This window comes from Lathamus discolor, chromosome 9 (assembly GCF_037157495.1).
Source record: "Lathamus discolor isolate bLatDis1 chromosome 9, bLatDis1.hap1, whole genome shotgun sequence".
NCBI lineage: Eukaryota > Metazoa > Chordata > Aves > Psittaciformes > Psittacidae > Lathamus > Lathamus discolor.
Genome location: NC_088892.1, coordinates 2,058,377 through 2,082,987, shown reverse-complemented (window position 1 = coordinate 2,082,987; position 24,611 = coordinate 2,058,377). Strand labels below are relative to the sequence as shown.

Below are 24,611 nucleotides of genomic sequence, written 5' to 3'. Positions count from 1 at the left end.
CGAGGGGCTCGGTGAAAGGGGTGAGGAAGCAACTCGGAATCAGCCCTCAGCACCCAGCGGAGCCGCAGGGAGAGGGGACATCCCTGTGGGCAGCCACTCCTTCAGGAACTCGCCCCGTCCCATCCGCATCCCAGGAATGCCAGCCACCCCCTGGACCCCTGCTGGTGCCACCCGCCTGGCAGGACCGATTCCCACCCCATATCACCCCCAGGGCTGCTGGGTGGACCCTAAGGGAAAGGAGAAGCGCTGTCTAAGGCTTCCTTGGCCACTTTTACAGCTGTTTATCTGTGGCAGACGCTGTCTCGTGCCTTCCTTGGTTACTAACGCACTGGAAAGTGCTTCATCCTCATGTGATGCAAATGCATCTTCCTCCTTCTTGCCAAATAGGGAACAGAAATGTTTACTGAACACTTCTGCCTTCAGCAGCGTGAGCACCCTGCTCACACCTCACGTGGGCACCGCTCTGCAGGCTGGGTCCTGCTGTCCTGGTGCTTCTGTTGCTTTTGTCCTGCCAGATTCTGACCTGGTTTTTCTCTTCTTGGCAATTCTGTGCACTTCAGACCCACTACTGTCCCCTCATTGCACAGCTCACTGGTGGGAGGGATGTTCCCAGTGGGATGCAGGAGTGCCAGGGAGCCACCCTCCTCTCCCCCCCCCCCCCCCCCCCCCCGCAGAAATTCCCTTTTTCCATTGTGTACCCCCAGCATCCTGCAGCTAAATCCAAACATCTCCCCCTGCCTGGTCACCTTCCACCTCTGCTTTTTCCAGCTCTGGGTCAGGCGGCTCCCGGCCATGCTCCCGGGATACCCTAGGCGCTTCCACCATCCTGGTGGGGAAAGGATGAAGAAAGGAGGAAGAAAAGCCTTCCCCTTTTCCCTCTTTTCCACCTCTGCTCCAGAATCGCTCAGGCTCTCGATGCCCACGCAGAAGCCCCAGGGGGGGATGCCGGGGATGGGCTCCAGCCCCCCCGAGTTCCTTCACTCTCTTCCCAGGCTGCACGGAGCGGGGATGGGGGTCCCTGTCACTCCCTGCACCCTCTGCCACCCCCTCCCGGGCCATCCCGCTCCGTCCGCAAACCCGAGGCCCCGCTGCCGGCTCCGGGCTGCCTGGGGGCACCAGGAGCACCGGGAACCCCACGCGTGGGGCAGGGGGTGCTGTCGGGGCAGGACCGCTGAGTGCGGTGGGTCCTGGCGGGGCGGGCACCGGGCGGGGCGGGCCGGGGGGCGGGGCCGGGCCGGGCCGGGCCGTGCGGCGCTCTGTAGCCCGGTGCGTCCTGCCGCCGCTCGCCCTCCGGGAGCGGCCCCGGGAGCGGCCCCGGCTGCGCCGCCGTGGCTCGGCTCGGCTCGGCTCGGCTCGGCTCGGCTCGGCTCGGGGGGGACCCGGGATGTCCTCGTCGCCTGCGGAGGAGTGCCGGTCGCCCGTGGGGCTGGACTGCTGCAGCTGCTGCCTGGACCTGGCCAACCGCAGTGGGCTGGAGGAGGCGGCCGGCGGTGAGAACAACAACCTGGGCAGCCCCACGGTCAGTAGCTTCCGGCAGCTGCAGGAGCAGCTGGTCCGCAAGAACCTCAACACCGACAAGCTGAGTTCCATCATGCGCCAAGACTCGCTGGAGCCCGTCGTGCGGGACCCCTGCTACCTCTTCAACCAGGGCATCTGCAACAGAAACATCGACCAGACCCTGCTCTCCATCCTGCTGCTCTTCCACAGGTGAGTGTCACCGTGTCACCGGCGGGCTGTCCCCTGTAGCTGGAGAGCAGGGCCGGCATCGTGGGGCGAGGCAAGTGACTGGCAGGGTCAGGGAGACCCCTGTGACCTGACCCTGGGGTTGAGGGGTGGCAGCGTTGGGGGATTCCAGGGTGGGAGAAGCACGAGCGAGCAGGTGGGGGCGGGGGGGGGCGGTCCATCCGACGTGGGTGGTGCCAGTCCCCTGGTGCGGGTTCGGGTGGTTCTGCCCCGTGACAGCAGTGGTGCCGTCTTTCGGTGCCCTGCTCTGTCTCAGTCGCAGCAGTGACAACAGCCTCCTGCTGTGCATCGTGGTCCCTGGACTCTGTGTTCATCCCCCTGACTACCCCTTGTCCGCATAGACGTTGACTGCAGGGTCATGGACAGTGCCCAGTGTCAAACAAGAACTGTCCTCCTGGTCCTGCAAGGAGATGGGCACCTCGTTCCTTGGGAAGCAGCTATGCTGCCTCGAAAACCACCTTTAGAGTTAGAGAGAAACTGGGTAGAGAGCCCGAGAGCCCTGCTGACAGGTCCTGCTCTTTCAGCAGCTTCCCTGTCTCTGGAGTACATTGAGTGAAGACACGTCTGGCCTGGGTGCTATTTCCCATCCCTGGAAAGCGACTCTGCTCCTGATGGAGCAGATCCTGCTTAGGTCAGAGCAGGCTCCTGTGGGACGGGACTGTGAGTGCTCAGGCAGTGGGACATACTTAGGACTGGCCTCATCCAGCCCAGAAAGCTGGGCTTTACCCTTGGCAGGGCCGGGAAGGCAGGAGCACGAGGTCCCTCCCTGCTCCCCTGACCCAGCGCTTCGGGTACAGGAGATTGAACGGGGGTCCCAGGGGCTGCCACCCTGTAGGGTCCCTGCCCTGAGGAGGGGACCTCAGAGGCAGGGGAACACAGAGCTGTCTCAGGTGCTGAGCTGGCACCTTGGGCTCTGCAGTGGGGCTGGCCCTGGTGCTCAGCACCCTGGAGGGCTGCTTGGCCAATGGGGAGCAGTGAGATGGAGGCCCAGGTCTTGACACCTCAGCTTTGGATTGCCGAGCTGGATCTGGGGGGCTGCAGGGAACTGCAGCGTGGCAGCACCAGCACCGTGGAGCTTCATGAGGTGGGACACATCCTGTCTCCCAGGGCTGAGGAGATGCGTGGCCACCAGTGTGTATGTGCCTGGCTGAGCAGGCAGTGGCTCTGGGCCTCATTCCTCGTGGTACGGCCATATGCAAGTGGGTGCATGGCAGCACCCACATGTTTACTGACACCCACCACCCTCCCTGTGTGCACTTGCACTCACAGGTGTGTTCCCGGGCTATGCATGCATGTGCAAGCACCCGCGTGGGGCAGTGATGGGCTCACATGAGGCCACCCCACACATGCCCCCCACCGTGGCTCCTCAGAGACGCTGCTCCTGCACTTGCATAACTCGAGCTGTGGCTCAGGTGGCAAAGGAGGAGCCGGGACACTCGCCAGGGCCCTGAACCCACCCAGTGGGGAGGGAAGCGGAGCCCGAGGTTTCCCATCACTGCGGGAGGCTGCGGGTGTTTGGTGTCAGGGTAGGGAGGGGAAGTGAGACTCTGTCCCCACCACGTGTTGGTGTGGGAGCCAGTGCCGAGACTACTCCCTGGGAAGGTGGTGGCAGTGCCACAGTGGTGATGTGGCCACCGGTCATGGGTTATTGCTTTGGAACTCACTCCTGCTGGAGCAGGACCCCTGATGCTCCTGGCAAGCATTGGGCCACTCGCTGAGGTCAGGAGCACACAGAGGTGCCAGGGAGCAGGGTTTCTCCCCTCAGTGCTCCTCACTGCCATGTCCAAGCCTATCTTCCATACCCTGGTGTGTGCTGTGTCCAGAGATGCTTTGGGCATTCCCTGTTATGACAGGCCGTCCAACAGCATGGTGGATAGCCGTGGTGTCCCTCTGTCACACCTATGGTGCGGAGCCTGCTGGCATGACCAGTGCCCTTGCCACTGTGGCATGGCCCTGGCAGGGGTGCCCACACCTCCGTATGCTGTTGTTTTGCTCTAGCCTGAACTTTCTCCGCCTGGGGAGTGAGCCAAGACACCCAAGAGATGATAGCATACAAACAGGATTGTGGGTGCCAGAGGAACACCCTGGTAACAGGCCTGATAAAGGCACCCTTGCTGCTGGCACTGGGGAACCCAAGCAGATTTGTGCCCCTTGTTATAGCTGGTGTGCTCTGACACTGGCACAGGAGGAGGTCATGTGGATGCACACACACGTGCATGGCACAGGGGGACCAAGCAGCTGCATCTGGAGTCTGAGTCTGGCTCTGAGGCTGCTGGAGACAGTTCAGCCCATGCTGCACCCAGCCCTCGGCTCTGTAGGTCAGGGTCAGACCTGTGCTAGGATCTTGGATGACCTACACTGAGTATTTCCAGCCTGGCTCTGTGACTTTCCCCTGGCCAGGTGGCCTCCACTGGGCTCTCCATGATATTTGCTCGAGGCAGAGATGCTGTGAGGGATGCACAAGGTAGGGATGCTCCAGAGCAATTCTTACAGGAGTGATGCTTCTTCAAGAAGCCCTTCTGCTCAGGGAGTGCCTGGGAGGGACCCTGTTCAGAAAGGGCTTCTCCCCTCTGTGCCCTCACATGAGCATTGTGAACTTCTCTCCAGGGTGACCTCAGCAGTGCAAAGGGGCCAAGCCTGTGTGGAAACACCAGGTGCAAGGAGGGCAGCTACCACCATGCTGGGCTGGGCAATGCATCTCCTCCCTACAAACACCAGTGTCATGGGCAGGAAGGTCTGCCACAGCGTTGCTCTGAGATGGCTCATCTGTGACCTAGACACGAGCCCACCAGAGCATGGGATGGGGAGAACAGCCCCATGGCACCCTCCCGTGGCTGGGGAGCCAAGGGGAGCCAGCAGCATGGGACTGGGTCCAGGATCTGTGCTGAGGGGGGAGCAGCATCCTCCCAGTGCGTGCTGTGTGATTCAGGCAGGGCCCCGCCTGGCTCTGGGGTGGGGACAGGAGATATGCACCAACCTGCTTGCCCACATGGTCCAGCCCGTGCCAGCTCTCCTGCCCAGCCCCTCCTGAGTAAAACGGAGCAGCAGCCTGGCCAGCCTATGCCTCCAGGCGCCAAGGGGACATCCCTGCCCAGCCTGACCCTCTCCAGGCACTGTAGGACCTGCTGCTCCCCCAGACAGGGTGGGCAATGGCCTGTCCCTTGGTCTGAGCCATCAAAGGGGCTGGGGGCCACCTTCCCCGAGTTCTGGGCAAGCCAAGGGCATCACAGGCAGGCAGGGGAGCACTGTGCTGCACTGGGAGGCTGGGGAAGGATAAATCAGGCCAGAAGAAGCTGGGCAGCACAAGGTCCCACCACAAGGTCAGGCTAGCAGTAGGAGCCACTCGGGCAGCGGTGACAGGGTGGCATTTGTGGCATGGCACCATCTGTTCCCGTCGGTGGGGTGTCACTTTGCAGCAGCGACACAGGAGCAGGAGCCAGGCCGCAAAGGGCATCGTGGGGTGGGGGCCAGGAGCACATTCCTGCCTGCCGAGTGGGCTGGAGCAACAAAAAGGCATTGATGGGAGTGGGGCCGCAGGAGCACGCGTGAGCGTGAGAGAGCCAAGGGAGAGAGCCCAGGGCTGGAAGGGGCTGCGAGCGATGCCGTCCCATCCCCTCAGCACCATGGCACCTCTGCTCTGCTCCTCTCTTGCGGGACCGGGCTGCATGAGGCCTGACCTGTGTCCCTGCGTGGTTTGCTGAGCCCTGCAGACCGCCGAGATGCTGGAGCTTCAGGTCAAGCATCAGGAGTAGCTGGTGCTCCAGGGAGTAGCTGACCTTGGCATGCCCAGAGCCTCCCACAGCCTGCAGCGCACGGCAGCCGCTCTGCTGTGCCCACCATGGTCTCCATCAGGGGATCCTGCCACCCCAGGCCTCCTCCCTGTGGCACAGCAGGCTGTGCGGTGATGTCCTCTCAGGGCTGCTGCTGGAAACGCCCAGCAGCACTGGGCTGGGCTGCAGCACCCTGTGCTCAGCAGGGCTGGCAGCAGCGTGCACCGAACCATCACTGTGCGTCATGCACCATGCACCGTGCCTGACCCTGCCTGCTCCTGTGAGACCAGCTCCCTCCAGCAAGGAGATTCCCCAGTGTGCCCTGGTGTGCAGGAGAGCCCCACTCGGCCCCTCCAGCCCCACAAGATGAAGTCATTTGCCCCTGGCCACACAGAAGGTTATGGCCCAGTGGGCCTGGCAGAGCTGAGCTGGAGTCTAGTGATACCAACAGCAGCTGCACAGAAACCTGTCCTCGGCCTCCTACAAGTGCTTGGGCACTGCCAGAACGTGTGTGCAGCTCTGAGCAGACAGGGTGTAGGTGTCCCAAGGACAGCCAGGGACGGGAAATGCTGGCCAGGGTTTATTTCAAGCTTTGAACTTTTGGTGTGGAAGAGGTTGGAGCTGGAGTGGGCTGCAGGGGTCCAGCATCATAGAACCATAGAACGGTCTTGGTCAGAAGGGATCTTAAAGATCATCATGTTCCAGTACCCTGCCACAGGCAGGGACCCAGCTGACACATGGCTTGACAGTGCTGAGGCCAGTGCTGCTGAGCTCAGCTGTGAGCTGGGGCTGGGGCTGGCCTGTGGGAAAGCCTTTTACAGTCCGGGTGGCATCTCAGCTCCCACTGGGCACACGGCACAGGCCTGGATGCTGTGGGCAGTGCCTCTGAGGGCACCCTATGCCCCTGGTGTGCTCCTTGCCAGGACACGAGGACACCTCCCCAGCCAGGTCCCAGCACAGAGAGGGTTAAACCTGACCCTGCGTTTAGGCAGAACACGGTGACCTGGGTGGGACAGAGGGTTCAGGGCACACATTGGCACAGCCAGGGGACATGTGTATGTGGGTGTAGGGGCAGATCCTACCATTGGGAAGTGACTGAGACCCCGTTTGAAGAGGGCAAAGGGTGCTCTGAGGTGTTTGCTGTGGGGCAAGGGCTGGAGAAGCATTCAAGTCTGCAACCTGTCCCAAAGCCATGCTTTACCCATGAGCTCTGAGTTATATTTATCCAGGTGCCACACATTGCTGGCTTCAGGACAGGAGTTTGTCATCCTGTCTGTGTGCTTGGAGTTATATATATATATATATATATATATATGAATGTGTGAAGGGCTTCTGCTGCAGAACAACTCGGGGGGCAGAGCAGAAGTTCTCGGGCTCTCCCTGACACCCCAGCCGCAGGTGGGGTCCAGCCCTTCTGCCTGGATGGGCAGGACAGGACATTCCCACGACCTTGACTGAACCATCCCAGTGATGCCCTGTGGTGTAGAGCAGGACTGCTCTGGCTGCTTTGGAGGCAGGGAACAGGCTCAGGTTGTCCCCAGGGTTTGGCACAAGCCAAAGGCAGCCAAGGCCAGGTACCCGAGGCACGGCAGCACCGCAGGTACATTCCCACCAGCAGCTTGTCTTTCGCGTTGTTATTGTTCTGAAATGCCAGCGAGGTAACGCAGCGTCCCGGTTCCAAGTGCCCAGGATTCCTCGCAAAGGCCAGCACGGCGTTAACGCCGGCTGCGAGGAGCTGTCCCTGCCTGACCTCCCTGCGGCTGCCCCCGATGCAGCGTGGCTTCAGGCTCCCTCCTCACCCCACCTTCTTGTGTCTGCTTACAGGGGACGATGAAAGATTTGGGGGGTCCCTTGGACGTGGATTAGTCTGGGCTGGAAGAGGCTGCGCGGGTCCCGATGTGCTGCTTTCGCAGCTCCCAGTCTCTGCCCTTTCGCTATACAAGGATCTGCCTCCCCATCAGCGAGCCGCAGGGCAGGAGCCGAGGCTGCCCGTCTCCAACGTGGTCTGGGATTTATCTCGGCAGATGCCAGAGGCCCGGTCTTGGGGTTCCTCAGCCAGGCTGGGGATCTCCAGGAAAGCTGGTGCTGCACCAGCGAGGGGCTTGCAGGACAGAGCCGGGGCTGTGCACCCTGAGCACTGCAAGCTGCAGGGTTCCGCGGCACCGGCATGCTGCGGGGGTCCCTTCAGCATCACAGCGCCTCTGCTCTGACCCCAGTTCCCTGAAACTGGACCAGGAAAGGCCAGGACCTGCTAATGATCCAGCTGAGACTGCCCAAGATGATACAGAACAGGGCAAAATGAGGACAGGCATGAAGTTCACAGCCTGGGCTGTCAGGAGCCCTGCGGGGCAGGGCATGGCCAGCCGAGGGATATGATAGCATGGGGTTCATCTATGGGGCTCCACCCCACGGGGTGTGAGAGGCAGCTTTGCTGACAGCTTTGTGCTGAGAGCTGTACTGAAGGCTCAACCCACAGGTCCCCTCGCAGCTGCAAGCCCCTGACTGTGCCGGCCACGGTGCAAGTGGCTGTGCCATGGGGTTTGCTGGGCTGTGCCATAGTGACATGGTGTGGGTCTGGGACCCTGCACTGGCAGCACTGGGGTGCCCAGGTTTGCTGAGCTGGGCAGGCAGCAGCCTGGGGCTGGTGTCACCAACAGGCGAGGTGGGAGGTTGGGCTGCGTGGTCCAGTGCTGGAAATAGTCAGACCAGCCCTTTTTCCTCTTCTCTCCCAACCCAGCACGCCAGGGAAGCCGAGGCTGTATGTCTTCCTACATACAGCATCATGGGGGAGGGTCGTGCTGGAGTCAGAGCATTTCTGCCCTCCCCTCCCCATGCTGCTGCTGGGGACAGCTCACACTGACAGGGTGGGGGCACAGGAGGAAGAAGAGGGGCTGGTGACAAAGTTGTGGAGAGAGCAAAGCTGCAGCTCTCAGCAGGCTGGGGGTGCGCTTGCGCGCCAGCAAACCAGAACTGGGAGTACAGCCAAGCACCTTTATCAGAGGAAGCAGCCCAGCAGCTGGACACGGAGCGTGCCAGGGCTCCGTCTTCCCACCCTGCGCCTCCAGCCCCGCAGGTCGGAGGAGCCCCTGTGACTCCCTGCCCTGCCCTGCTGCCCGCGGGAGCTCGCTCTGCCCCGGTGTGGTGAGGATCATCAGGGCTTCCCGGCCTACTGCAAACCCTCCCCAGGCTTCCCCAGCGTGGCAAAGGTCGTGGCTGCCCCATGCATCCCTCCCTGTTGCTCTGTTGCCCCCCAGGCCTGGGTCTGGTGAGGCCGGAAGCACTGGCTCTGCAGGCAGGAGCTTGTGCGCCTGCCTCGGCACTTACAGATGTACCCAGAGGGGCTTCCCTCTGCTCTGGAGCAGCATGTGCCCTGGCTTGATGGATTTATGAGCCCTCCAAGGTTCTGGTGGGCATGAACCAGGCCCGTGTCCCAGGGCTCCTGGTTGCATGGGAGCCCCCAGGAAGGCAGCTGCCTGCCTAGCACAGTTTGGGATGCTGGGCAGGGGTTGCCAAGGTGACACAGCTGCCTGCTTGCCCATGGGCAGCCCAGGCATCGCCTCTCCCTGTCCAGCACCAGGACAGTGCTGCAGGGCAAGGCTGGGAGTGCCAGAGCTCCACAGACCTCAGCCCTTCCCACTGTGGGCTCCAGGCCCCAGCCATCACCCTTGTCCGCGGCCACCCCTCCTGCAGGGCTTGGCTGGCCCTAGTACTGGCATCCCGTCCTCTTGGCCCGCACAGCCACAGCTGCAGGCCTTCAGGCTGTGAAAGCAAAGTTTTCTTAGCTGAGTGTTTGCAAGCAGTGGCTTTTCCTCTCCCCCTCTGCTGTGACCCTGTGAGCTGCAGAGCTGGCTCTGTGGAGCAGCTTGGGCAGCTTTGGCTCCACGCCTTCCCCGTGCTGCTCTCCAGCATCTCTGGGGCCAGGCAATAAACATTTCCCACGCCTTGGACCCTCTGAAGGGCCTTCCTCCCATTGAGCTGAGTCCTTGGGAGCCAGCAAGCCAGGAACGCTGCCATGGAGCAGTGAGAATGGCCAGGAGCAGGGGGAGAGGCTGAGGGGCCAGCACAGCTCCTGCAGCCACTGTTCCAGCTCCTACTAGCATGGAGGGAGCGAAGGCATCCTTTAGTGTGTGGCTCCGCAGTGCCTGGTGCAGGTTCAGTTCAATGCACGCAGCACCTCATCCATGGGGCTGTGGGGATGTGCCCCTGACCCACAGCACAGGGCTGATGTGGGGTGCCAGGGGAAGAGAGGTGATCCCATCATCCTGCTCCCTGTCATCCTGTGCTCCAGCCAGGCTCAGCTGTGCCCCCCAGGTCCTGTTGCAGGGGAGGGGTTATTGCTAAACATCATGTGGCCATAGGAGCAGGATCACCTGGGCTGGGGCACAGCCTGTGTGTGGCTGAGGTGTTGGTACAGCAGCTTTGGGGTATCCTGCAGGGCCGTTGCTGGGGTGACACTAGGTCATTCACCAGTGTCAGCACCTCTCCAGCTGCTCAATGACAGCCACAGGGTTTTTCCCCCAGAGTGCAACAATTGGTGTCACAATTACACCCTGTTGCAGCTGCTCTTATTGTTCCCAAAATAACCATAGGCACGAGCCTGATGAACCTCCTGTAGCTGAAAGTGCGAGACAAGAGCTGCTGCGCTGTTGCCTCAGGGATGGAGCTGTCACCACTGGCCCCTCCGGCTCAACCTGCTCCAAGGCACCCATCACCACAGCCTCTGGTGTTATAGGGAGCAAGTCCATGCCCCCCTGTGCTTTAGGAAGAGTGAGGGAGGGCATTGCTCACCCTGCTCTGCTGCTGCCAGACCTGGAGGAGCAGGAGTGGGACGGTGGGAGAGGAAGTGGCCACCAGCATCCCCACTGGAGTGGGGCCAGCAGCCCAGCACAGACGGCTGCTGTGGCCACGGGGGGCTGGGAAAGGGCCCCCCCACCGCTAAGCATCCAGCTGGAGCCCCTGCAGGACTCTGCTGCTGTGAGAGGCGTTTGGACAGCCCACAGAGCTCCAAGCACATCCCTGAGGCATGCCGAGCAACAAAGCAGGGTCCAGCAGAGAGCTGAGAGCTGCTGCTGCCGCCCTGAGGCTGCAGTGGCGCTGCCCCACGGGCTCGGAGTGCCCAAGGGCAGAGCTGAGGTGCTCCCGCAGAGCAGCACTGAGACCAAGTGTGCACACACAGGTGTGCTTGGCTGTCAGTTTGACGGGGGGGGGGGTATCTGCAGTGCATGTGCGGGATGCACCGGTGTGCATGCAGGAGGGGGGGTTGTAGGGTGCATGTATGCACAAGTGCTTGTGAGTGCAGGCAGGGGGTGCCTCTGTGTGCGGGGAGCATGCCCATATGGGCTGAAGAACACACACGTGCATGGTGTGGGTGTGCCTGTGTTTGCAGGGTGTGCATGTGCACGTGCATGTGCATGTGCATGCAGGACCTGCCTCTGTGTGTGTGTACTGGTTGCAAAATGTGCTTGTGCTCGTGGGCACCCAGCGGCACAGCCAGGGGTGTCTGCAGCAGAAGCCATGTCCCCAGAGTGGGTGCCAGGATGAGGGGCTGCAGGGAGTGGTCTGGGATCCTGCAGAGGCTGTGCCGGCATAGAGGCAGCCCCAAGCCCAGCATGGCTGCTGCTGCCTGGGGACTCCCTGTTAATCAAGTGCTGGGAAAGGAAGGGAACGCGGAGCCCCCTGCATGTGCATCCCTACAAAGTGCCCCTCCACTGGGGTCTCACACAGAAGGGCAGCATCCTTCCCAGCCTCAATGCCAGGGAGCCCGCGGCCCCAGCAGCGGTGGCCATGGCCAGGGCTGTGCAGGGCTGGGAAACACCCCAGGAGAGCAGCGGGGAGGCAGCCGCTTACTCCTGTTTATTTTTGCAATAGTCCCGGATCCCTGGGAAAAGTATTGGAGCTGGCATTGCTGAAGCGGTTTCCTCTTGGAGCACTGAGCTCTTGCTCCAGCAGCCGTGGAAATCACCAGCTTCTCTCCAGCCCTTGGTGCTTGAGCACTGTGTCAGGCACGGCCTGGGACTCCAGACCCATGGGGCGAGAGCCACAAGCTGGGCACCAGTCTGTCCATCCTGGAGCCCCTGGTCACTGGCACTAAGAGGAGTTTTCCTTTGGGAAAAGGGCTGGACCAGTACTGGGGATGCAACAGTACAGCTGGTGGGGAAACTAAGGCACGGCTGCCAGAGCTAGGGGCAGACTGGGGTCTGGCCGCTTCTGTGTAAGAGACAGAAAGTGTCACAACCGGTGATGTGCCAACTGTGGGAGAGAAGATACGTCCCCTTTTATCTCCTGCCCTCTGCGCAGTGAGACGGGCATCTTCCCTGAGCCCCAACAGGCAACTGAGCCACCGAACCCCCCCTGGGGTGGGTGGCCTGGGCTCATCCTGGCCACGGGGACAGAGCCATGCCCCATGTCACGGGGGCTGTCACCCTGGCCACCGTCCACCACCCCGGGTTCGGCGCACAGAGAGTGGCTTTATGTTCCCGTGGAGGGGCCAGCCCCCGCTCTCTGCTCGGACCCACGACTCAGGGTGGCACATCGGGCCCTGAAAGAGCCAATTGAGTGCGGCTGAGGTCATGCACCAGTGTTTACCCCATGCCCGTGGCTGCGGGATGTGGCCGGCACCCATCCGTCCCTGCCACCAGCGGCACTGCCGCATCGCTGCCAGAGAGCAGAGGGGCCAGATCCTCGTCACAGAGCCCAGCATGGCCTTCCAGCCACCGTACTCCCCGAGCCTCTTCAGGAGGAGGGACTGGTGAGTGTGGCCTGGTCGCGGGCAGGGGGGGACACGCGCCAGCTCCAGTGCTAGGGGCAAAAACCCGCTCTCTGCCATGCATGGGCCAGGCCAGGTCTTCAACCTGCCGTGGGAAGCTGGGGTATGATTGCTGGAGAGTGAGCTGGAAGTGATGTGCTCTAAGCAGCAGCCATGCTGTGCTTGTGCCTCAGTTTCCCTTTCTGAGGCTGAAATACTGCTTAGCCCCCCTTAGCCCTTTCCCTGAGGAAAGGGGCTGGCAGCACCCCCATGCTGGTGCTCCTCAGGCCTCTCCCTTTCCTGCACCCACTAGCCAAGTGCTGGCACCATCAGCACCCCCTGGATCAGGGGATTTGGGGTCCTCTGCAGCATCTCTGGGGCACACATGCACTAGTGCTTCCCCGGATGCTGTGCCGTGGCGTGGGCTCTCTTGGAGTGTCCGGTTCAGCATCAGCTCCCGTGCAGGACAAGCCCCGCAGGGTAGGGGGCAGCAGGTGACCCACCAGGTGCTGTGCAAAGTCCTGACGGCTCCAGGTCCAGGTCCGGGTCCGGCTCCAGGGCCAGGTACAGGTCCATGTCCATGTCCATAGGGCAGAGATAAGCCCTGCAGCTGGCGGCCGGGCAGGGGGGGCATCGCCCATGGTTGGCAGCGCCTCCCAGCTCCCCCTTTGCTGCCGGGGGTGTTTTTGGAAGCCTGTCCTCTCCGTGTGTGCAGAGGGACCGGCGGGATGCGGGGGCTTCCACCCGCTTGTGGCGCACACGCGTGTGCAACGCGCGCGGCCGCCGCTCGGCTGCGCTGCCGGCCCTGGCCGCGATTCCGGCCCGCCTGGCGCGGGGGTTACGCAAGGGCGGGCGGGGTCGAGCTTGTTTTGCACTTCGGGTTTGTTTTGTACCCGGGTTTGTTTTGTACCCGGGTTTGTTTTGTACCCGGGTTTGTTTGGCGCGGTGGGGCTGTGGTTCGCTCCCGGGTTTCTTTTGCGCGCCCGTGTTGTTTTCCGGCTCCCGGTTTCGCTTTGCACGCCCGCGGCTGCCCCTTTCCCTCCTGCACACACACACACCCACACACCCCCCGCTGCCGTGTGGGATCTGCGGGCCCTCGCACCCCACATTCACAGTGTGTTCCTCCTCTTCCCGGTCTCCTAAGCAGACCACCCCGTCCCCCCCCCACGGGTGACCCCCCATCTCCGTTACTTGGGGAGCGCAGGAAGGTGGTGCTGAGGCGTGCAGGGATTGGTGCCGTGGGGTGCCAGTACTCTGATCGCAGCAAACAAGGGGAGCATGGACGCTAGGACACTGAGGGGGGGTTGGGGGGCGCAGGGGGGGTCTGCACTGGGAGGCTGCCGTGCTGCGCTGGGGTGCAACTGGGAGGCACAGAGGTGCGGTAGCGGGGTGCAAGGTGCAGTACCAGGGTGTAGGGGTGCAGTACCAGGGTTCGGGATGCAGTACCGAGTGTTGGGGTGCAATACCAGGATACAGGGTGCAGTAATGTGGCTCAGCGTGCGGCACCGGGAGGCGCCGGACGTGGCGCTGTGGGGCCCTGGGCGGGCCCGGTCGCTCTGGCACCGCCCGACGGGGCGGACGCGGGGCGTATAAGCGGGGCGGCGGGGCAGAGCCGCAGTGCGTCTGGCGTCGGCACTTCGTTTGCAGCGTTTCTGCGGCCATGAGCACCGGCATGTACCAGTCCCCCATGGAGGTGGCTGTCTATCAGCTCCACAACTTCTCCATCTCCTTTTTCTCCTCCCTGCTCGGGGGGGACGTGATTTCTGTGAAGCTCGACAACAGGTAGGGGCAGCCCCGGTGCCGGCCGTCGTATCGGTACCTCTCCCGCCGGAGATCGGGTGAATGGGGTGGGTAGGTGTCCACATGCATTGATTCCCCAGTGAGGGAGAAGCTCCGGTGAAGTGCAGGCTGGGGTGGGGGTGTCCCGAGAAGGGGGTTGTTTGCTGCTAACGTTGTCCCTCTTTGCTCTCTTCCAGCGCCTCCGGAGCCAGCGTGGTGGCCATCGACAACAAGATCGAACAAGCAATGGTGAGCTGCAGTGTCCATCCTCTGCACCTCCCCCGGGCCCTTTTGCCCGAGGGGATCCTCACTCCCCGGGTGGGTGCTGGGGGCTCTGTCCGAAGGCGTTCCGTGCTCTGCGGTTAGATTATCTCTCCAGAGGAGGGTCTCTGCTCACCAGCCGCTTGCTGGGCAGAGCAGCTCCTTTGTCTGCCGTCGCGGCTGCTCAGCTTATTGGCTCCGGTAACGCCGCAGTGCGCAGGGAGCCGGGGGGGCCTGGGCAGCACCCTCTGGGCTGTGGGGGTAACCCAGGCGGGTCTCATTGGTGATAGGGAACTGCAGCCTGCCCTACCCCTGAGGGGCTGGAGAGTGCATCCTGAGGCAATGATCGCTGGGAGACAGGGGACCTGAGGGATGCTGTGGATGCTGGCCAGGGGGGGTTACACGAGGGTACGGAGGGGAGGGACAGTCTTTGGGAAAAGCCTTTGCGGCCCTTGGCTAGTGGCAGGATGTGCGCAAGCGTCAGGGTGTAACCATCAGATCAGTGGATGATCATTCCCTCCAACGGCCATTTGCAGGATCTGGTTAAAAATCACCTGATGTATGCAGTGCGGGAGGAAGTGGAGGTCCTGAAAGAGCAAATAAAGGAACTGCTGGAGAAGAACTCCCAACTAGAGCGTGAAAACAGCCTCCTGAAGACCCTGGCTAGCCCCGAGCAGCTGGAGAAGTTCCAGTCCCGGCTCCCCACCGAGGTTCTGTGCCCCGAGGATCAGAGCCCCAGGGCACCTGCCCGGGCTCAGCACTCTGGGGGCTCTGCGGTGTAAGGTGGCTCTGTCCTCGGGGTGGGCAGAGCCACAGAACTCTTTCTACTTAATCTCCTGCCAAATTGTTTCCACCTTCGTCTCACATGAAGGACTGTCAGACCCCGGCGCGGAGCCGTGTCCCCCCGGGCGATCCTGGCCAGCCATTGGAGCCAGCAGCACGGCCTGCACTGGGATGCTCCTCTGTGGGGAGACCCAACCACCCGCCGTGTGCCAGGGCACATTTATGGAAACCTGGGCATCGCAACACCCTGGCAGTGCCAGGCAGCTGCTGGCAGGTGCATGGGAATGCAGGGTTGGAAGGAGCGTGTGCCGCATCCATGCCTCTGCACCGTGCAGGGCGTGCTTCTCTTTAGCAAAGCCCGATGTTGGAGGAAGACCTTGTATAGCGAGCAATGCAGGCTTGTCCCACCAGCCACCCTGAAGCGTGCTGGAACCCCGACCTGACTCTGAGCAGTGCCAGTGGTGGCAGCTGCAGCGTAGTGCATGGCTGTACGCACATCAGTGTGGGGATTACAAGGAGAAAAGCTTGGTTGATTAGTTCGGGCATCTTTTGTAGCTGTATCTCTGTACAAACACGTGCATGAGTGGTGCCCACAAGGCTGTGGGGTGCCCTGGGCCAGCCATGCCCACCTCTGCAGCTGGGGCCTTCCAGGCAGGACTGGAGTGATGAGCAGCTGTAATGGGGTGGCCAGCGCTGCGGGTGGCACAAAGGAGGGGATAGATTTACTCTCCCTGGCATCCACTGCGTTGGAGCCATGCGGCAGTGCTAAGAGGATGCGGACTGTGGAGCAGAGCCACGACAGGGGCTGCACTCCAGCCTGCTGGGTTGGGGGGAGCCGGCCTCTGCTCCCCACCTTCCCTGGCCAGCTCTCTGGGAAGTGACGGGATGTCTCTCTTGACATCAGAAGTGGTAACACAGTTGTGTAAATCTAGGTAGAAATGGCAATAAACTTTACTTTTTATACAAATGTGTGCCCTAAGCGGTGTGTCTGTGGCCAGGAACAGGATGGCGTGGGTCACTGGGGCATGGGGCTGGGGCTTGCTGGGATGGGACTGGTGAGGAAACTGCTGCAAACCTGCTTGGGGGATCAGTCTCCCCTGGACAGCTCTGCTTCAGCCAAGCTGGGCTTTTGGTGATGTGAGCAGGAACTCCCTTCAAGGGGCTAGGTATGCAGTAGGGAAAGGAGCCCTGAACCTAGAGGTCATTGTCCCTCGGTTCATGGCTGTGACCAGGGATGTGAGCAGGGAGGATGCTGCTCTTAGTCTGCACAGAGCCCTTTGCACACCCAGCTCTGCACCTCCTCTGGTTTTTTAATTCTGCTGCTTTATTGATCTGTTCATGAAACATGGTGTGAGGGTCAGAGGATGTGCCAGCTGGACAGAGCAGAGCTGAATGGGGGCTGAGTGTGCCCCAGCACTCTCCTAAGGTACAGCCAGCCTTGGAGTCAACCCCAGGGGGCAGGTCGAAGAGGGGGGGAAAAAGGGACTCCCTCCATCTCTGGGGTGGTGTGTGGGTATGGTGTCTGGGTGAGGGCTTAAGGCTGCTGGGTGCCAGGAGGTGTGTGATCAGAGCCCTGCTCTGGCAGGATGTTTCAAGCTTCAGTATCTTCTGAGGTTTCATACTCTGGGTGTGACTTCTTGGGCAGCTGGAGACATCCCCAGTGCAGTGAAGGGGCTGGCAGTGCCCCAGGCCTGGGATAGCTGATGTGCCTTGCTCTTCTGGCAGTGCTGCTTCGCACTGCTGCTGCCCTGTGTTGCTGCTGTTGCTTCACAGTATGTCAGATCCCTGCCCTGATGAGAGTGGCTCAGCCCCAGCCCAGAGTGAGTCAGGGCAGTGCTGGGTGGTTGGGAGCCCTGGAAACGGCGCGTAAACAGCAAAATACAAGCCACGATTCTCGAAACCGTTACGGTGTCTCTCCCCTCCCTGTACTGCCTGTCCCCGTGCCGGGACACAGCTGCAGCCTCGCACAGGCAGCTTGTGTCTTGGGTGCAAATACTGTGTGTGGTTGCTTTCCCTGCTGCGTTCTTGTGTGTGCAAGCAGGTTCAGGGAATCCCACACCATGTAGAAGCGCATCCCTTGCACATGCAGGCACTGCAGCAAGCAGCAGGGCACCCCCAGTGCTGCCAGTGTCAGGGTGAGACAGCCCCTCTAGGAGGGGCTGCTCCCCAGGGCAGGGGGATGCCAGGTGTGTTTGCACTGCCTGTTTCACTGCAGGGGATGTTTGGGGTGCTACTTGGCTCCCAGCTCCTGGGGAGTTGTCTGTTTTCTGCCCATCCTTCTGCACCTCTCCGCTGGGGAAAGTCTGGGCTGCAGTGATGGGCTCTGTGCCCTATCTGGCCTTGCTGCACCTCAAACCCAGCTGCATTTGAGAGGTGCAGTGATGGCATTTGGAGACTGGAGCCCTGTTTGCTGCGTCTCCTCATCCTCTATTCCCTCCCAATGGCTCTGGAGTGCCCCACAGCCCTCGCACACCTTGTGCAGGGGGCATAGGTGATGGCACCCAGCAGACCCCGCTCATCAGACCCAAACATCCCAAACCACTTGCTCTGGCTCAGCCTCCCTCCACAGCCTGCCCCTGGCGTGGTGTGACACTGTGCCAGCCAATGGCACCAGAAATGCCACCCTGCTGTGGGCACAGCCACTGCCAAGCTGCAGGGCTGAGCGCAGCCCTGGTGCTGTGCTGGAAGCTGCTCTTGGGGCAGGATTTGAACCCATGGGCCCAGCACCCAGCACAGATGGAGTACAGCAGCCGTGGAAAAGGGGCTGCCCCCCATCCCTAGCATGCACAGAGCCTGCTCTCCAGCTACTGCTGCTTCTGGGGCTGTAGGAGGTCTTCTGACACCACTACAGTGCACGAAGGCACCCTGTGTCCTTCCCAGGCCCTCTGGGTGTGGAAAAGGCTTGGAAACACCCTTCCCAGACATCCCATTCCTTCTGTGTGGCACATCCCCCAGCCCCTGGAGGACGGGGGAGACATTGTGCAGCACCCAAAGAGATCACGGTCCCTCTGTGCCCTGGCCCTGTGCTCACTGGCTCTCTGCCCCCAGCACCTGGGGTTGATGGCGCTGAGGGCACCCCAGGCCCCCTGACAGCCCCCATCAGGAGGCAGAGTGCGGGCAGCACTGGAGGAGCAGCTCCAGCTCCCCCTACCCTGCTTCCCGGGTCCCTGCGGCAGGGCCGGGGGGCAGCGCGAGGTTAACGCGGTCCTGGTTGCCCGACGGCACTCTGAGGGTTAAGGCGCCACAGCAGGAAGCTTCTAAGAAACCGCTGGTTTGGAAAAAGCGAGAAGCTGCAGCACGGGGCCGGGCTCCGGTGTGAGGCTGCCCAGCCCAGTCCACCGGGTCCACCTCGTACCCTGGCACCCCCGCCCTGCCCTGGGTGTGCAAATGTGGCACTGGGAGGAGGAAGATTGTGCACCCACACTTTCCCCTTGGACCAGGCCTCATCTGGGGTGGGAATGGGCTGGGGATGTGGGTAGAATGAGGATGGGAGTGGGGATGAGGATGAGTGAGGGATGGGGATCAAGGGGAAGGGGGCTGGGATGAAAAACTGTCCCTCTTCTCCCACCCTGCCAGGCAGGCTGAGCTTCTGGGGCTTGCCCGAGGTAGGAAGCTGCTCAGCTCAAGGGTGTGATGGGAGAAAAGGGTTTGGGGGACTTTCTATTGCAGTGGGGGTGTACACATGTGGCTGATGCTTAATGCAGCATGCATTGGGCAAGCAGCTGCCTAGGAGGATGTCTGGAGCAGCATGGGGAGAGCAGAAGGGTTTGGAGATCCACCCGAGGGTCAGGTGTATGTGGGGAGACCCCCCCCCCCCCCCCCCCGCCAGCTCTGCATGTTCCTGCTCTCTCCTGCCAGGCTCCGCACTGCCAGGAACCCATGTGGGAAGACAGCTGCAGCCAAAGGAGTCGGCCTTATGCAAGTGTGCCTGCTGCTCCTCGAACATCGTGTCCCAGCCCAGCCCAGCCCAGCCCCGCAGGAGCCTCCGGATGAACGAGTGGCTGGGATTTTCCACGCAGCCCAGGAAGCCCAGTTCGTTCCCCCCATGAATCCGGATCAGCTCCATGGTTAGCCAGGCTGGGCTTAGCCCACTTCAGGCTGGCTGGGACCCTTTGGGAAGAGAAAGCCGTGCTACGGAACGGCTACAGTGGTGGCTCCGTGCAGTGGGGATCTGTGCATGGCAGGCGCAAGACCTGGCTGGAGTCTGTGCCTCGTCAGCAAGTGCTGCACAGGAGCCGAGGAGGTGGCTGAGGGCTAGGAAGGTGCTCAGAGCTGGGGTTCAGTGTACAGCCCAACTCCTAACCTGCAGCTCGGCAGGTCCTGCCTTTCTGCCGTGACTCAGTTTCCCCTCTGCAGTGTTCCTTGTCTCCTGGGAAGCTGCTTTCCCCAGGGCAGGGACAGGTGGAGCCCCCCATGCTCCTACAGATAGTTCCCAGCTGGGGATAGGGCTGTGGGACCGCACAGCAGCCAGAATGAGGCCCGGGACTCTGGGTGGAGGGGAGTTGTTTCAGTGCACACACGTGCTAGTACCAGGCTCTGGCATTGCTGCTGGCAAACCTGCCCACCGCAGGCACACTGCAGCTGTGCCCTTCACCATTGCTGCACTGGCACTCCTGTCATCCCCACAGCCCCACAGAGGTGCGATGGAGACCTGCTGGAGCAGGAGCCCAGCCCACCGCTGAGGGCAGGGGCTGTGTGCCACAGGGCTGGGGCTGCTGGCGGTGTGGAGGCCTAGGGCAGGGGTGCTGAGATGAGTACCCCACGTTCCCCGGTGGTTTGTGGTTTCCAGCGCCCTGGCCTGACACCGGTTGCAGGTGTTTGCTGGTGTCAGGAAGTGAAACAAACAGCAACAGCCGCCTGGCAGAGGGACTGCAGCGGCCCTGGCGTGCTGGGAGCACCACAAATTCAGCTGAGGCACCACCACTGCCAGCCCTGGGGCACGGCACCTCTCCCTGCCCGCCTCAGGGGGCCTGGCAGGGGGGTTCCTGCCTGCCAGCTCCTCCTCTGCACCCTCAGGTGTCCTCCCTGCATCCTCATGGACCACAGGATGAGTTTTCCCATTGGGAAAACAATTAAAATGCGCTGAACACCTACATGGTTGGTGGCCTGTGGGCAGCAGCTTGGTCAAATGCTCTGGTCCGGCTGTCCCTTAAGGTCCCTGCATGTGGCAGAAGGGTGTTGTGCTTGGGGAGCTGCAGCACCATTGTCCTTTCACCCCCAGGCAGCAGGAGTCCAGAGAGGATCCATCTGCCTGCAGCCTGCTGTGGATCAGCACATGGGAGCCACAGCCTTGTCCCCACAGTGAGGTGGTTTAATGTGCTGGGACAACCCTCTAGATAGACACCTCCCAGGGCTGGGACTGTGATGGGAGCTGCTGCTGCACAGGCACAAAAGGGTTTCAGCTTCACAGGAAGGACCAAGCCCCAAGGAGCAGAACACAGAGGAGCAACAAGAGAGGGAAGGAGATGGCATGAGAGTTGCTTTAAACAGAAGGTGATGTTGAATGACTGCATCAATTACAAGAGGAGCTGAGGAAGGTGAAAAGCTGCACCAGGCACACAGAAAACCTGAGACTCTTCCTGCTTGTTCATGCCAGAGCTGTCATGATTGCTCCTTTGCAAGGTTAATGGGATCTATGAGAGCCGATGAGGAGGCTGCTAAGCAGTAAAATGTGCCCGAGAAATTGAACTTCCTCATTCCTGCCAAGAAAGGGAGACTTGTTCAGAGCAAACAGCACCAGAGCAAATAAAACAATTAAGAAACAGCAAGTTCTCAAACCCAGACAAGCAGTCCAGGGACCCAGAAGGCTTTTGTGTGGGAAGATCCACGCTTGGAGTAAACACTTCCACCCAGGGGACTGCCACATAATGAGTGAGCAATGGGAGTTAGGGAAGGTGCCAGAGATTAGCCAGGATTTAGGGGCCTTCACGACTGGCCAATTTGCTTTAATTGATCATTAGGAGCAGCATAATCCCCTGGAAAATCAGTGTGGGAAACCGGGGCACCAGGCTCTGGGAGGCTTTGCTGGGGCTTGCAGCAAGCACAAGCCAAAGAGGGGTTGTCTCCATCTCAAAGGGGGCACAGAGTTCCTGGAGGATGAGGGGCTCAGCCTGTCCCCCTTGCCCCAGAACTGCCCATCGCTCTGTCCACAATGGAAAACATCAGCGCTGCGCCTGGAAGCAGCCCATGGGCAGAACAGAGGGTTCATTTGCATCCTGGGAAGGCCGAGCTCTCCATCAGGTCCCTCCACATCCCACTGCCACGTACTGCCTGCAGGATGGGCAGGCTGCTGGCCGGTGACCTCGGTGTAGGTGATGCTGGGGTCAGCTCTGTGCTGGGTTTATCTCCAGACACTGCCATGGAAAATTCCCCTGAGCTCAGCACCCAGGTTTCCTGGCTGGGGCTAGAGGTCTGTCCTGTCTGTCCCATCAGCCTTCCCAGCCCTGTCAATGATTACCTGGGATGGAGGTTGCCCAAGAGCCACCAGCACAGGAATGGACACACAGCAGCCCGAATAAACATAAACAGCCCCGGCTGGGGCAGGGGGCCAGCTCCCACCAGCTCCCACAACAGCCTTTGCTGACTCAGCTGGTGGCATGTGAGGCCACCCCACCGCCTTGTCACCCTCGGGTGACCTGCTGCAGGGGCACAGACAAGGCACCCCGGCCCTCCTCCCTGCTCCCATCGCAGCCGTGGGTCAGTGTGAGGAGATGCTGGCTGTGGCAGGGGCGTGGGCAGAAAGCAGGGCTGGAGCGGGTGATGCTGCAGTGTTTGTTGTGTCTGAGCCCTCCTGCACCCACTGACTGCACGTGGCCGGTGAAGCATTGGCCCCTGCCCGGGCTGTGCCTGGTGCTGCTGCCCGCTGTAACTCTGCCAGGGCTAAGGGCTTACTTTAAAGCAGGAGATCTCCCAGATCTGTGGGATCTCCCAGGCTGTGGGACCAGACAACAGGGTCCCTGCCGTGATTTTTGGGGTTTGTTTTTGCTGTGGAATCTCACTGGTGTTTGGAGAAGGGGTGCCCAGGCAAGAAGCTGTGTCAGTCCTGCTCACTGCAGCAAGCACCAGGGGCACCCAAGGCTCAGAGGAGGTGGCCTACAAGAAGCCACCAGTCTCCTGCATGATGTGTTGGGCTCTGTACTTGCAGCAGTGCAAAGCAGCACATTTCCAGCCTGTCCCCTCTGCTGCTGGAGAAACTTCCCCTTGAACATGTCTGTGCTCTCCCCTCAATCATTTTGAAAATTTATTCCTACAGAAGATGCACTAGCAAGGTCAGAGGTAGTCCTTGGCCACCTTTAAGCCAAACACAGTTAAACCTCCTGTCCAAGAGATCACAGAGGCATGAAATGGGGCTCATGGAGCATCCTGGTGAACCACACCAGTGTTTTCCCATTTTTAAGCAGCAAACTCAATGCTGCTTCATGAGGAAGCTCAAGCCTGGTCAGGAAGGATGCTCTTGTGTGCACTGGAGCCCCCAGGTACCTTGGCCCTCCCTGCAGCAACCCAAAGCACTCCCTGGGGCAGGGCATCGGGGTGACACAGGCTGTGTGGTGATGGGGCCATCACACCTGGGCTGGTGCCAAGGGAAGATGCTCCCATGGGCAGGAGGGGAGGCTTTGGGGGGCAGGAGCTGTCAGTGCTGGGCCAGTGGCTGCTGCTTGCAGCACCCTGTTACTCATTCTCCAGGAGGAGACCTTTGGACTGTGAAAAGTTTGAGTGTCAGGGAGGGCAGAGGCAGAGTCCAGGCTGGGATCTGCCTGCCCGACCTCCCTCAGGGGGTGACCAGAGGGCTGGGGATGCCTGTTTGCAGGGCTGGGGTGAATGCACTGTGCAGGGGATGGCACTCCAGCAGCAAAGCCCACCCATCAAGAGTCCCTTTCTAGCTCCCGTGTTCACTCATGTCCATCTCAGCCTGGGCTAAGCCAAGTGTGGGGTCAGACCCCTGCAGCTCAAGAGCACTGTGAGCATGGGCCATGCAGAGGTCCAAGCTGTGGTGCTATCCTGTCATGGTGTGAAGGGGCTCCTTGGAGCACTGCCACCACTTGGGGGAGGGACCTCTACAGAGAACCTGTCCCAGGAGGAGAGCAGCGGGGTCTCTCCAGGCTGGCTCCATCACAGTGTCGGCCCCACACCAGTGCTGCTGGCCAGTTCCCGTGCCTTGGGCTGTACTTGGCAGCGGTCAGGGACCACCAGCCACCAGCTGCTTGTCGGCTGCCGCAGCTCCCACCCAGGATCCACTTCCTCCCATGGAGGCTCCCAATTAAACCGATTTCTTGGACGGCTCCAGCGATGCAGGAGCCAGAGGCTTTGTAGTTGTACAGCCCCTTAGGCCGCCCCCAGGGTTCCCCTGTCCTCCCCGCTCCCTCCCCATCCTGGGCCAGTACCTGCTCTCCTGTACAGCACATGGCCCCGGTCCCGAGGCAGTGCGGCCCCTGGCCCCACTGCTCCTCAGGAGCCTTATTGGGAACATATCCCAGCGGGGGCCAAGCACCGGGGACTGCCCCGGCCTTGCCAGGCGAAAACAAGGCAGCACCGTGCTGGGATGTGAGCAGGAGGCAGCTCTGAAGCTGCCGCCCGGGCCGGGGCCCACCGGTGCCAGCCCGCTGTGCCCAGGAGCCGTGGCGCCGAGCGGAGTCACACATCAAAGCCCTTCTCGCCTCAGCTCCCACCACCCCCGGCCAGGCACAAAGAGAGGATTTGGCTGAGCAGTGGCTGAGAAGCCGGGGAGCAGCACCAGGGCCCCGTGGGGCTGAGGCTCCGGGACCTGCCAGCCCTGGCTCTGCCAGGGAAACGGGCTCCAAGCACCCCTTCCACTTGCTGGAGATCAGTCCCAGCATGTAACACATGCTCAGTGTTTGGGATGGGTAGGGAGCAGGGAATATGGATGGGAGCATCCAAGTGGAAGCGCAGCGGGTGGCAAAGCAAGGCTTGCAGGCAGAGCCTTTGCTGGTGGCCAGAGGCACAAGGGACAGCGCCCGGGTGGGCTGAGCTGTTCATCCCAGGCACTGGAGCTGAACTCCCATGAGCACAGGACAGACAGACAGTGGCAGGGACCTGTGCTGTCCAACGGCAGGATGCTCCAAGGTCCCAGGGACACTCGCAGCCCTGCACTGATGTGCAGCAGCACACACACACATATGTGCTTCCAGGCATACGCACAGAGGGACCAAAGCCTCATTGTCCCCTGGACAGGCTCTGGGCTGGCTTCAGGCTCCAGAAACGCAGGAAAGACCCTGCTGAAAGGGAACAGCAGGGTGTGAGCAGCTCGGCTGCCCCTGACAGTGTGGTGGGAATCCGGGTCCAGCAGCAGATGGGAGGGTGGGAGTCACTGATGCTGATACCCCTGAGCCCTGGCCCCACACGCACCCCAAGGGCCACGGGTCCGGCCCCAGGCAGCAGAACACCCAGCCACTGCCTGCTCCGGGCTCCGGCAGAGAGGTAATTACTGTTATTACAATAACAACAACAGTAACAATCACAGCTACTGCTGGCTACAGTTGCATCACTGCTGGCACCAGCACCACCGTTGTTTC

The 24,611-nt window shown here is 61.4% G+C and overlaps 2 protein-coding genes across 3 annotated transcripts in view; one reads left to right on the top strand and one right to left on the bottom strand.

Moving 5' to 3' along the window:
• The window catches only part of MID2 (midline 2), a 153,794-nt gene that overhangs the window by 101,115 nt on the left and 28,068 nt on the right, over positions 1-24,611 (bottom strand). The gene's annotated exons all lie outside the window — the stretch shown is intronic.
• TSC22D3 (TSC22 domain family member 3) lies at positions 1,263-16,048 on the top strand. 2 transcript variants are annotated; one of them, XM_065689282.1, is made up of 3 exons: positions 1,263-1,707; positions 14,235-14,286; positions 14,835-16,048. In XM_065689282.1, exons 1-3 carry the CDS (start codon positions 1,385-1,387, stop codon positions 15,078-15,080), a joined length of 621 nt encoding a protein of 206 aa, XP_065545354.1. In that variant the 5' UTR covers positions 1,263-1,384; the 3' UTR covers positions 15,081-16,048. The 2 variants fall into 2 exon arrangements, with proteins under 2 accessions (XP_065545354.1, XP_065545355.1); XM_065689283.1 differs by lacking the exon at positions 1,263-1,707 and adding an exon at positions 13,740-14,040.

Bases quoted from the DNA above. Each gene is read 5' to 3' on its own strand.
- TSC22D3 (XM_065689282.1), top strand. From the start codon at position 1,385: ATGTCCTCGTCGCCTGCGGAGGAGTGCCGGTCGCCCGTGGGGCTGGAC. The intron at 1,708-14,234 runs GTGAGTGTCACC...GCTCTCTTCCAG, and splicing joins ATCCTGCTGCTCTTCCACAG to CGCCTCCGGAGCCAGCGTGG. The intron at 14,287-14,834 runs GTGAGCTGCAGT...GGCCATTTGCAG, and splicing joins ACAAGATCGAACAAGCAATG to GATCTGGTTAAAAATCACCT.